At 42.3% G+C, this 12,518-nt stretch overlaps 1 protein-coding gene across 3 annotated transcripts in view; it reads left to right on the plus strand.

Moving 5' to 3' along the window:
• Nucleotides 1-12,518, plus strand: part of CSMD1 (CUB and Sushi multiple domains 1) — a 1,994,958-nt gene that overhangs the window by 1,278,608 nt on the left and 703,832 nt on the right. For all 3 annotated transcript variants that reach the window (XM_050950505.1, XM_050950506.1, XM_050950507.1), the window contains exon 9: nt 6,414-6,538. In XM_050950505.1, coding sequence (XP_050806462.1) covers nt 6,414-6,538 — 125 coding nt within the window. The remainder of the gene's footprint in view (nt 1-6,413; nt 6,539-12,518) is intronic.

Raw genomic sequence — 12,518 nt, forward strand, 5'->3', positions numbered from 1 at the left:
AAAGGAATACCTCTGTGAGATAAGAAAGCAAGATAATCCTACAGACAACAGATTCAAAACACAGAGGTTTTCCCTCTGGGCAAAACTTTAAAGTTGCACAGAAACCCAATTTGATTCTTCCTCTATTTTGCAAAAGAAATTACAAACAGAAATAAAAGTAATTTAATACATTCCTTCTCTAATTACTCACTACCGTGTTAGGAGTGGGACAGTTCCTTCTTCCTGTCCAGCAAAAGCCCACACAGCACAGACAACGGACTGTTTCCCCCTCTTTCAACTTTGAAAGTATCTTGTTCCCTTTTTGGTCCTTCTGGTCAGGTGTCAGCTAGGTATTGTGAACTTCTTACCCCTTTACAGAAAAAGAGGAATTAACCCTTTACTGTCTCTTTATGAGACCCATCATTCTCCTCCAGGGCCTATCTGTTTACTTGCAAATTGAGAATTTCATCCTAAAATAATTGAGACAATAAATATGGTCCCCCACAGTTCCACAGTGCTATTTTCAGAGGGCTGCTTTTCAGAGTAGAACAAAACTTTAAGAAAATGATTATGAAAACAAGTTATTTTGCTTTCAAACCACTGACAGTACTAATAATACCGAAAGTGTGGTTCTAATATTTCACTCTTGGCTTTAGTTCATCTATATATTCGAGTTCTAACTTTATGGTAAGATTATTTTGCTTTATCTCAGTCAACCCTGATAATCTCCTTTATATGAGGGAGGAAGGATGCTTTTGTGTTTGAGGTATTGTACTTGGACTCAGGAGATCTAGGTTCAGTTTCTGGCTCTACCAGAGATTTCCCATATGAGCACTTATTCTTTCTGTATCTCAGTTCCCCCTGTATAAACTGGGGATAATAGGGATCATCATGGTGAGCAAGCATGCACCTGTACAAGGCACTGATGCTTATCCCAACCTGCAGCATTGTGCTCCAGAATGTAAGCTTTCATTTTTTTAGAAAAGAAACACTCTAACACTTATGATGGGGAGAAAATCTTCAAAGTATGATCCATGTATGGTCTCTCTGAGTCTGTTGAGAGCCTGAAACAATAGCTCTGAGGAATGTATTGCCCCATTCATCTCAAACAAAAGTTAATACAGAACCCAATGATCATTTAAATCCCAGTATTGTTAATTACTTCACTGATGATCAAAGCATGTGAAAAGTGAGGAGGAGGATCCTATTACAAAGATTTACATTACAGGTAATGTATTATTTTAGCACCAGAATTGTCTTGAAGTTACCACCATTAACTTTTTTTTTTTTAACTCAAAAAAGGAGTCAGTTCCAAAAAGTCTACTACTGTCATGCCAGGGAGGCCTCTGAGCTTCACCTAGTTGGAGCCAGGCCCAAGGAACCCAGCAAGGCCATGGGTGTATTTGAACCACACTGAAGGAGAGCTAACCTCAAGGAACCACAGAGTAGACGTAATCATATTTTAAACATCTGGTGTAAGTAAATGGTGTCTCCGATGAAAGGAACTTATTTGTGGATGAAGCTTTGACTTTGGGCAGACCATGCTACTTCTATTTTCCAATCCCCCACATTTGACCCTGAGGAGATAATACTCTGCTACCTAAGAAGACTGTTGTAAGGATAAATCCATTCAGATAGTACAGCGAGTAGCATATAACCAGGGATACCAGTCAGCTCTGTGTTCTTGGGGAACCAGAGTGCAGTATGTAGTCTGTCTGACTCATGAAGCCCCCCCCCCCCAAGCCTCTGCTTGACCTAAAACTGAGCAGGGGAAAGGCTTACAGAAAGCAACAAAAAGGCAGTGGGAGACACCCTTCCTGACAAAGATGATAGAATTAAGGCAACTCCCATAGCCTCATCTGCATCAAAGATGAGACCGGGAAGCATCTCTATTAGCATACAGAATGGAGAACAGAGATTCTAACGCAAGAACTGCCCTGAGCTCTGGAACCAGAAGAGTAAGGAAGCACTGCATCATGGGGGAATCTCTGCTCCAGATGTTAGTGAATCTATGCCTGCACAAACCCAGCTCAGTAGTTATCAGACCAATTCTAGTAATGAATCTTTAATCGATATCCAAAATACTGAAGCTGCCTAATTGCACTGTGAGCCCCTTTGAAGGAACATCTCCCATAGCCAGGAATTATCAGTTTCTGTTGTCTAGCATAAAGAAAACCCTTGAATCATCAGTTTACCCATAAACAAATCTAGTGTTCTCCCTTGAACCATAGTTTCCCTACCAAAAAAACCCTACCCCTGCTCAAGTAAGTGTTCTGGTGCCTGGATCCAAACTCTGCATCAGTTCCACTGGGACTTCATCTTCTCCTGACTGATCGTGCTGGGGGCTGTGCCTGTCTCCAGCACTCAGGACCTTGAGCTACTACCATCACCTGAGAACCCCGACCAGTTCAATCTTCATGGAGTGGTGAGACCCAAGCGTGTGCGCGCTCTCTCTCTCTCTCTCTCTCTCTCTCTGTTTTCTACCTCAGGTATAACTTTTTAACCCTGACTTGTTTGATCAGGTTTAGTTTTCTATATATGGCATTTATAATCTTTTATAATGTAACAGTTATGTTTGTTTAGGCTCTCTTTGTGTGGTTATCACTATTATTCAATAAATAACTTTTATGGTTAAGCTGGTTGCTTCCCTCCGTCTCTCACTGAACTTTACTGTGTTGCGTTTTTGGCTTCCCCAGTAACTCTGCAGCAACATTCCTCTTACCTAAGCTGAAGATCCCTGTAGCGCCTAAAAACACTGTGGAGTTTGCTCATCAAGTGCATTACTACCCGAACAATTGTAACTTGAAAGTGGAGATAGGGACGTGCTGAACCTGTAACATATGAGGGTGGCAGCTTGGAAGTGCTACTTAACCCAATCCGCTGAGTCCAGGGGCATACAAGTGTGGCGTCCTAGAAGTGCTGTTCGACCCAGCCTGCTCAGGCTTGCTCTATTCCGGTGCGGTACCTGTGGCATATAAGGGTGGCATCTTGAAAATCCTGCTTGACCCAGCTCACTGAGTCCAGGGACATATAAGGGGTCAGCTTGAGATGGTTGATTGATCCAGTTCACTTAGACTTGCTCTGTTAGAGAGAGAGAGAGGGAATGTGTATGTGTTCATTCATCTGGTTCTGGGGCTGGAAGAACCCAGCCCTGGAGAACCTAGGTCATGCAGGTTAGCTCCATTGGGAGGGGACTTGCAGAAGGGAGAAATAGAGCTCCATATGAAAACACAAGTGACACAAGCAGTACGTTGATAGAATTACAGGATCTCCTCCCTCTCCCCCAAAGAGTAACCCTAATAAATGAGCATACCCCAAATGAACGGGCAAATCAAGTAACACCACCTGTACAAAAAAACTCATATATCAATGCATTCAGTCATTTGTCATTTTATCCAAAGTCCTATTTTTCTGAAATAAAAAGCCTCTCCAATTGTAGCCAGTAGGATTATGAGAGGGCCAAGATTATTCCTTGCCTCATAAATGTTTACTCCTCACCTGCAAACAGCATGAAACAATACTATTCTGTATATTAGGACTCCCATTTAGTGGCTACATAAAGGAGTTGCTGAATATACAAAAATAAAAAGTTGAATTGGATTTTTTCCCTCTGTGTAATAACACATTCAGATATTCTCTTTGGAAAATAATGCTGTTCTTTGCTTCACATTGATTTTGGGAAAAAATGAAATATTTTGTGGAGAACAAAAGAAAGGTAATATGTTTTTGTATTTTCAAGTAAAGACCCCAGAAGCTGCTATTGCACTTGTCAGGAGAATGATGACTCTGGATATTCTGCTGAGCTGCAACATATGAAAAGGCACATTATTCAACAGTTTCCCAAGACTGCATAAAGACACTTAGTGATTTAGATTGATGGAAAGGGAGAGGGCTCATTTTCAAGTCAGTTTAGACACTGCTGATTCAGTGGTGACAAGTCCTTTGACAAGGGTTTCAGAGTTTTAAACATAATAATGACACTCTAATATTACAATACCTTCTTGTGTGCTTTGTGATTTTAACCTGTTAGTTCCTTCCTCGAACTCCCCTCCCTCCCTCCCTGACCTACCCACCCAACACTTAACACTGTACTTTAAGTTTAATAAGAGAGAGAGTGTGTCTGTCTGTGAATTCAAACGTGAGGAAGAAATGTCATTTAAATTAATGCTCAGGCTTGTACTCCCACCATATTTTCCTCTGATTTTTAATATTCAATTAGAAAAGAATCAGCTCAATATTGAGTCAATGCCAACTTCTTTTTTGGGGGAAGTCGCAACTTACTTAATTAGTTCTTAAAAAAATTAAATGAAATATACAATGGATTTATTTAAAAATTCCCATGTTCCTTAATTTGCATGAGGGTTTTTGGAATCCAGGGTGGAGGGCGTAATGTTTCATATATTTTCCTATGAGAATTTAAAAACTTATTGTATTGATTCTCTTTGTCATGAATCTTTTTGTGTCTAGCTTCAATTCAAATTTTTTGTTTTGATTCAAATCCAAATTGAATTTTCAAAAAAAGAGTGGTAAAGGGGAGAGCAAAGAGTTGCCATTATTCTCCCTCCCCAGTGCCGCTCAGAGACAAGTGTGTGTGTGGCGGGGGACTTTTTGAAATTTGTCATTTTAACAATATGAATTACACTCACACAGTGTACAGCTACAGTAAGGCATGTCCCTATGCTATGCTAAGAGTCCTAGACCATTGTGATAGCAAACGTAACTCAACCAATCACTTCTCTTACTCTACAGCTAATTTGCATGCAACAATTTCATTGGTTGTCTGAAGACCACTGCACAGAGGGTGGATAATTTGGCTAACTGCCACACCTATGTGACAGTAAGGGCTTTCAGCTACTAGTGGGCAATAATAGCACACTCAAATTCCAATTAAGCAGCATTTCTCAATCTCTTCAAGTTGGCTACCCTTATTTAAAGTCCAGTAATTTTGTGACCCATTTATACTATTGATTTTTTTTAACTCTCATAGTAACAATAAACCTATATAATTTAACTGTGTTTCGTGAGGTTGACATAAAATACATGACTTTGACAGGTAAGGGTGTGCAGTTTGAAATTTTCTGTGGAATGAAATTCCAGCGCTTCATTCTTGGGGAAAAAAAATAATCAACCTTTAATTTTGTTTAAAAAAGTTGACATTTATTTAGTTTTAACTTTGACTCAACTATTCTGTTTGCATTAAGTCTAGGTTATATCACCGAAGTGAAATATTTCAACATTATCAAAATGAATCATTTCAATAATTTTTCATTGAAAATTTTGATGAAAACTATGTTCCCACAAAATGTTTGTTTAATTGCATCAGCCTTTTCTGATGGGAAAACATATTGTTAGAAATGTTTTCAAGTAGCTATCTTGAATAGCATTTCAGGATGTAATATTAAAGTAGTAGCTATATTGCCATAGCTACTTTATGCCCCAAACTGCCCCTCATAGACTTTTGAGACTTTATTGTTACAGATCTGTGCCTGTGCTTAGTAGGACCTTTAAAACATCTAGCTGTTCTATCTGACGCTGAAGTAAAAGTTCTTTAGACTGTTGTCTAGACCGCATGCATTGGTTTTGAAGTTACTTATACAGACACTCCCTGGGTTACGCAAAACTGATTTATGGAAATCTGCACTTACGGAAAAAGTTCCATAAATTCTGTTCCTTTTTTTTTTTGCGTAATTGTCAGAGATACATTCCTGACTTATGCAAAATTCGACTTATGCAAGGCATCCTGGAAAGGAACGCTTGCATAAGTCAGGGAGCGTCTGTATAGTAAGTTTTCTCCATATATAGTAACAGGAGTGGAAGTAACTTAAAAGACTTACCGGTATGGGGGCCCAGCTCAAGGCCCCGAGAAGGGTCTGAGCCTTGGGTGGAAGGGATGGGGCTGGAGGTCAGCGTCCCCCAGCCAGTCCTTCCATGCAACCCAGCAGCCCCAGGTGGCGATTTAAAGGGCTTGGGGCTTTGGCCGTTGCTGTGAGCCCCAGGCCCTTTTAAATCACCAGGCCCTGGGGTAGCTTCCTCTTTTGCCCCATTCTGTCAGCAAAAGGGGCAGCGTACAGGACCATTCTGAAGGCTACTTCTCACTGGTATGCTGTACCAACCCATACTGGCCCACTTTCAGCTCTAGTAACAGTAATAATCTTTCCCTACATTTGAGACCAAATTTATCCCTGGTTTAACCCTCTGAAGTAATTTTCAGAAGAGGATTAGTTCAGCACAGCGAGTTTCACATTTTTTCACTCAATAGTGGCTGGATTACATTCACAGTTCTTACTCTGTAGAGTATAAGCTCTTTCTTATCTGGAAAAAAGAGAACTTTCCCTTTAAATGCTTGTTTGAATCTTGAATTAGTGGTGCTGTAGTTGTTTGAAGGATTTCTCTAATAAAGCTAATCTTTCTCCTTTTCTTTCCATTACCCTCAGGGTGGGTGCAAGTGTCCAGTTCTCCTGTGAGGATAATTATGTACTCCAGGGTTCTAAAAGCATCACTTGCCAGAGAGTGACAGATACACTAGCTGCTTGGAGTGACCACAGACCGATCTGTCGTGGTAAGATTTGACTCCTCTAACATTTTTTAAAAATCTGACTTGGTCTCTTTGTATTATTTCCCTGCCCTTTCTCATTTTTGCAAGTCCTTCCAATTTAATATCATCTGCACATTTTCTTAGGGTGCTTTTAACCCCCTCCATTAGATAATTAACAAAGATGTTAAATTAATCCTCTATTTTCCTAATTGTTAAAAGAAAAAAAATAGTATAATTCAGTTCTAAAGGGATGATGATCTGTTTAGAGACACTCCCAAACCTAGAGATTAATGTGATTTGCATAGCTAAACACTGTACAACACTATGAGGATCAGATTGCAGCCAGCCTCTATGGAGCTGCTAGGTTTGTTGTTTTAGGACAGGTCTACACTATAAACTTACATCAGTATAACTATGTTGAAAAATCCACACTCCTAAACGACATAGTTATACACACTTAACCCAGTGTGCAGACAGTGCTATGTCAATGTGAGGGCTTCTCCTGGTGGCATAGCTACTGCCTCTTATGGATGTGGAGTACCTTTGCAACCAGGGGACTGGAGGGATGAGGCTGGAGAGTGAGCCTACTGGGCTGGTATTAGGGTGGTGTTGCCAGGATTGAAGTGCTGCTGCGTGTCGTCTGTGTAAGAGAAGTGTACCCACTGAATAGTTGCAGTAATACCATATTAGTTTGCTGTCCTAATACACAAGCATGATAACAGATGAAATTAGCAAACCAATGGGCATAATTGAAGATGGCACTATTATTGACACATTGCCTCCCTGGTTGCAAAATCTGGCTCCATCACTACCCAGGGGCCAACCTCTATTTATATAGACAGGCTTCCAAAGATGCCAATACTCTGTGTTCCCATCTCATACGTTAAATGACACAATGCAACATACACTATCTTCATAGAATCATAGGACTGGAAAGGACCTCAAGAGGTCATCTAGTCCAGTCCCCTGCACTCATGGCAGGACTAAGTATTATCTAGACCATCCCCGACAGGTGTTTGTCTAACTTGCTCTTAAAAATCTCCAACGATGGAGATTCCACAACCTTGCTAGGCAATTTATTCCAGTACTTAACCAGTCTGACAGTTAAGAAGTTTTTCCTAATATTCAACCTAAACCACTCTTGCTGCAATTTAAGCCCATTGCTTCTTGTCCTATCCTCAGAGGTTTTCTCCCTCCGCCTTGTAACAACCTTTTATGTACTTGAAAACTGTTATGTCCCCTCTCACTCTTCTCTTCTCCAGACTAAACAAACTCAGTTTTTTCAATCTTCCCTCATAGGTCATGTTTTCTAGACCTTTAATCAATTGTTGCTCTTCTCTGGACTTTCTCCAATTTGTCCACATATTTCTTGAAATGTGGTGCCCAGAACTGGACACACTACTCCACACTGATTAGACCTCAACTGGAGTAGAGTGGAAGAATTAACTTCTCGTGTCTTGCTTACAGTACTCATAGAATATCAGGGTTGGAAGGGACCCCAGGAGGTCATCTAGTCCATCCCCCTGCTCAAAGCAGGACCAATTCCCAACTAAATCATCCCAGCCAGGGCTTTGTCAAGCCTGACCTTAAAAACCTCAAGGAAGGAGTTTCCACCACCTCCCTAGGTAACCCATTCCAGTGCGTCACCACTCTCTGAGTGAAAAAGTTTTTCCTAATATCCAAACTAAACCTCCCCCACTGCAACTTGAGACCATTACTCCCTGTTCTGTCATCGGGTACCACTGAGAACAGTCTAGATCCATCCTCTTTGGAACCCCCTTTCAGGTAGTTGAAAGCAGCTATCAAATCCCCCCTCATTCTTCTCTTCTATAGACTAAACAATCCCAGTTCCCTCACCCTCTCCTCAGAAGTCATGTGCTCCAGCCCCCTAATCATTTTTGTTGCCCTCCACTGGACTCCTTCCAATTTTTCCACGTACTTCTCGTAGTGTGGGGCCCAAAACTGGACACAGTACTCCAGATGAGGCCTCACCAATGTCAAATGGAGGGGAATGATTGCATCCCTCGATCTACTGGTAGTGCCCCAATTATACAGCCCAAAATGCCATTAGCCTTCTTGGCAACAAGGGCACACTGTTGACTCATATCCAGCTTCTCATCCACTGTAACCCCTAGGTCCTTTTCTGCAGAACTGCTTCCTAGCCATTCAGTCCTAGTCTGTAACAGTGAATGAGATTCTTCTGTCCTAAATGTAGGACTCTGCCCTTGTCCTTGTTACTCCTGCTAATACATACCAGAATGATATTTGCTTTTTTGCAATGGTGTTACACTGTTGATTCATAGTTAGCTTGTGATCCACTATGGCCCCCAGATCCCTTTCCGCAGTACTCCTTCCTAGGCAGTCATTTTCCATTTTGTATGTGTGCAACTGATTGTTCCTTCCTAAGTGGAGTACTTTACATGTCTCCTTATTGAATTTGGACTGTTCATCGGAGTTTGCTCCTTAAACAAATAACAAGTAGCCATGTGGATAATAAAACAAACAAAACCAACCAAAGCCTTCAGCCCATCTCAGCTTCAAAAGCTCGAGACAGAAAATGTAGGCTGTGGCTGACAACAACAGAGAGTAAGTTTCAAAGTTGAATTCTCATAGAAAGTATACTCTACCCTAACTCCTGTTTATAGCCGAAGGACTCTAATTCTACTGCCTATTCTAATCTATTTAGTAAACCATTAATTCTACCTGTACGCCATGGTATTTTGCATTAGCTTTGGTTTTCAAAGCTGTCTTTAGATGTTGTCTCAGTTGCAGTCTTTGCTCTCTCTGAGTTTACTATCACAGTTAGATTGCAAGCCAAGCCCAAAAGGATCAGGGAAGAGATGGAACTTCGGCCATCCCTCTCCTCCATGCCTCCTAGCAGAACTGGCCAGCTGCAGTGTGAGAAACGCAAACTAAACCCTCCTACAAATTGTCACAGCAGGCTTTTCCTTGTCTGTGACTTTACGCTCCAGGAAACAATGTACTTACAGTTGGATGGGGCAGGTCCACGCTCCTTCCCTCTTCCTGTTGGTATGCATACTTCCACCTTTTCATGTTCTCTGTATGTATAAATATCTCCTGTCCGTGTGTTCCATTCTATGCATCCGAAGAAGTGAGCTGTAGCTCACGAAAGCTCATGCTGAAATAAATTTGTTAGTCTCTAAGGTGCCACGAGTACTCCTGTTCTTTTTGCGGATACAGACTAACACGGCTGCTACTCTGAAACTCCCTCCAATGTCAGGCAGCAACTAAAAGCCAGTTTAGCCTTGAGTATTAATTTTATTATGAGTCCAACTCCCAGATTTTCCAAGTAATGTATTTATTTAATGTTAAAATTTCGCTTCTCCGAAGCAGGGGCAGCTCTAGGCACCAGCATGCCACATGTGCCTGGGGCGGCCAGCTTCGGGGGGCGCTCTGCCAGTCACCACGAGGGCGGCAGGCAGGTTGCCTTCGGCGGCATGCCTGCAGAGGGTCCGCTGGTCCCTCGGCTTTGGCGGACTTCCTGCAGCATGCTGCCGAATCTGCGGGACTGGGGACCTCCTGCGGGCAAGCCGCCGAAAGCAGCCTGCCTGCCTGCCTGCCACTCTTGGGGCGGCAAAATACCTAGAGCCGCCCCTGCTCTGAAGGCACAAGTAAAAGTCAATTTCAAATTACTTACAAAAGTTATCTGCATACACTTTATTGTAGAAAAATAGATATATAACAACAATTAAGTAATTGCTTTGACCAACTTAGATGATTTTTCTTATGGCTATACCTAAGGCCCTGCCAAATTGACAGCCCATTCTGGTCAATTTCATGGTAATAGGATTTTTAAAAAAAAAAACATAAATTTCATGATTTCACATATTTAAAATTGAAATTTCATGATGTTCTAATTGTACGGGTCCTGACCCAAAAAGGAGTTGTGATGGGGTGTGTGTGTGTGTGTGTGTGTGTGTGTGTGTGTGTGTGTGTGTGTGTGACGGGGAGTTGCAGTACTGCTACCCTTACTTCTGCGCTGTTGCTGGCAGTGGCGATCCCTTCAGAGATGGATGACTGGAAAGTGGCGACTGCTGGTGGGAGCTCAGCTCTGAAAGCAGAGCTCCTGCCAGCAGGAGTGAAGGAGTAAGGATGGCATGGTACTGTATTGCCACCCTTACTTCAATGCTGGGCCGTTGGTCAGCAGCTGCCGTCACTCTCCGGCCACCCAACTCTGAAGGCAGTGCAGAAGTAACGGTGGCAATATCATGAGCCCCCTAAAATAACCTTGCCACCCCTTTTGGGTCAGGATCTCCAGTTTGAGAAACACACTTTGAGACTCTTTCCCATGAGATCTCTATAGTGTAAGGTGAAAGCCCACAAAAGACCAGATTTCACAGGGGGAGACCAGATTTTACGATCCGTGACCATGTTTCATGGCTGTGAATTTGGTAGGGCCCTAGCTCTACCCAAATAGTTGTATCACCTTTGGAATCAAGGCCAAAATGTAGCCAGACTTCAGAAGAAAAATGCTAAAATTTAAGAAAAGTCACAATAAAAGTTTATTTTCTTCTGGTTAGACTACTGGAGCTATGATGTATCTACTGGATCATGGGGCCAAAGCATCCTCTAGTTCAGATCTCATGATTCTGATCCGGTTATTCTAATGGTTAAAAATTACTCGTGGTTGGTACAGTAGGCAGATGCTGATCTGCTAAATCTATTATTTCCCTTTCATGTTGTTAAATCTGAATATTGAGGGGAAGGATAGCTCAGTGGTTTGAGCATTGGCCTGCTAAACCCAGGATTATGAGTTCAATCCCTGAGGGGGCCATTCAGAGATCTGGGGCTAAAATCTGTCTTTGAATTGGTCCTGCTTTGAGCAGCGGGTTGGATTCGATGACCTTCTGAGGTCCCTTCTAACCCTGATACTCTGTGATATTTCTCTATTTGACAGATATGCTTAGCTTGCTAGTGTTCTTCATTCATGCTTTGGTAGAATTACCTATATGGATGCAAGGATGCATTTGGCCTTTCTGCTAACACTGTTAATTGCCATGTTAGGTGCCTAAATCCAATGTTTAGTCACCACTGACTTTCATGAAACCCCCACTAAGCTCACACATAACCTTGTAAGTGTTTATAATCCCAAGATGCCTACATTTCCACCATTAATGTCTCCAAACATGACTACATTTCAGTGGCTGGGCAGGTGGTCAGCCATCTAAGTCCTGACATTGTCTGGCAACTTGGTGCCTCTCATCCCTAAGCCACAGAGAAGGCATTCCCCCACCTATCTTGCCTTCTGGGCCTAATCCAGTAGGTCTGTTCAGAGAAGGCCTAAACCCACACAAAACAGACAGAAGGCAGAGTTCCTCCCTTTTTAACATTTAGCCCCATGGCTAGGGAGCTCACCCAAGATGTGGGAGACCCAAGTTCAGTTGCCTCCCTCTGTCTGATATGGCAAGGGAATTTTGAGTTTGGTCTCTCAATGTCAGGAAAGTTCCCTAACCACAGGGCTATGGGTTATTTTGGGGTGGTGCTCTCCTGTTGAAGCCGTTCTACTGTGTATAAATGTAATATTCATTGGGCCAGAGGGAGGGTGAGAATTTTTCTATAAGCCAGTAGTTAGGGAACTCCCCGGGAGGTGGGAGACCCAGTGGCAGCTCTTGCAAAAATGGCTTAGGTGCCTAACTCCAGGAGAGAGTTCATGCAGTGAATCCCAAGTAGAGATAGGTGCCTCCCTCCACTCTGGACTCAGGCATCCAACTCCCTGAGTGGGGAGTTATTAAGCTCCACCTCTCTCCTTAGGATTTTCTACTGGCTAGTGATTCAGTGTGTTGGCATTTAAGAATCCTAATTTAGGCACCCAATTCTCTTAATGCATAATACACCTAACTCAAGGTTGTGAATTCCACTAGGCTGCAGGATGCCTACAAGTTTGGCATTAACACTAATCAGTTCAGTGCCTAAATCTCATTGAAAGTCAATGAGGTGGGAGAGTCACAGAGTCCGATCTGCAGCCTAACTCCAAATAGCTACA

Source organism: Gopherus flavomarginatus, chromosome 4, assembly GCF_025201925.1.
Source record: "Gopherus flavomarginatus isolate rGopFla2 chromosome 4, rGopFla2.mat.asm, whole genome shotgun sequence".
Lineage (NCBI taxonomy): Eukaryota > Metazoa > Chordata > Testudines > Testudinidae > Gopherus > Gopherus flavomarginatus.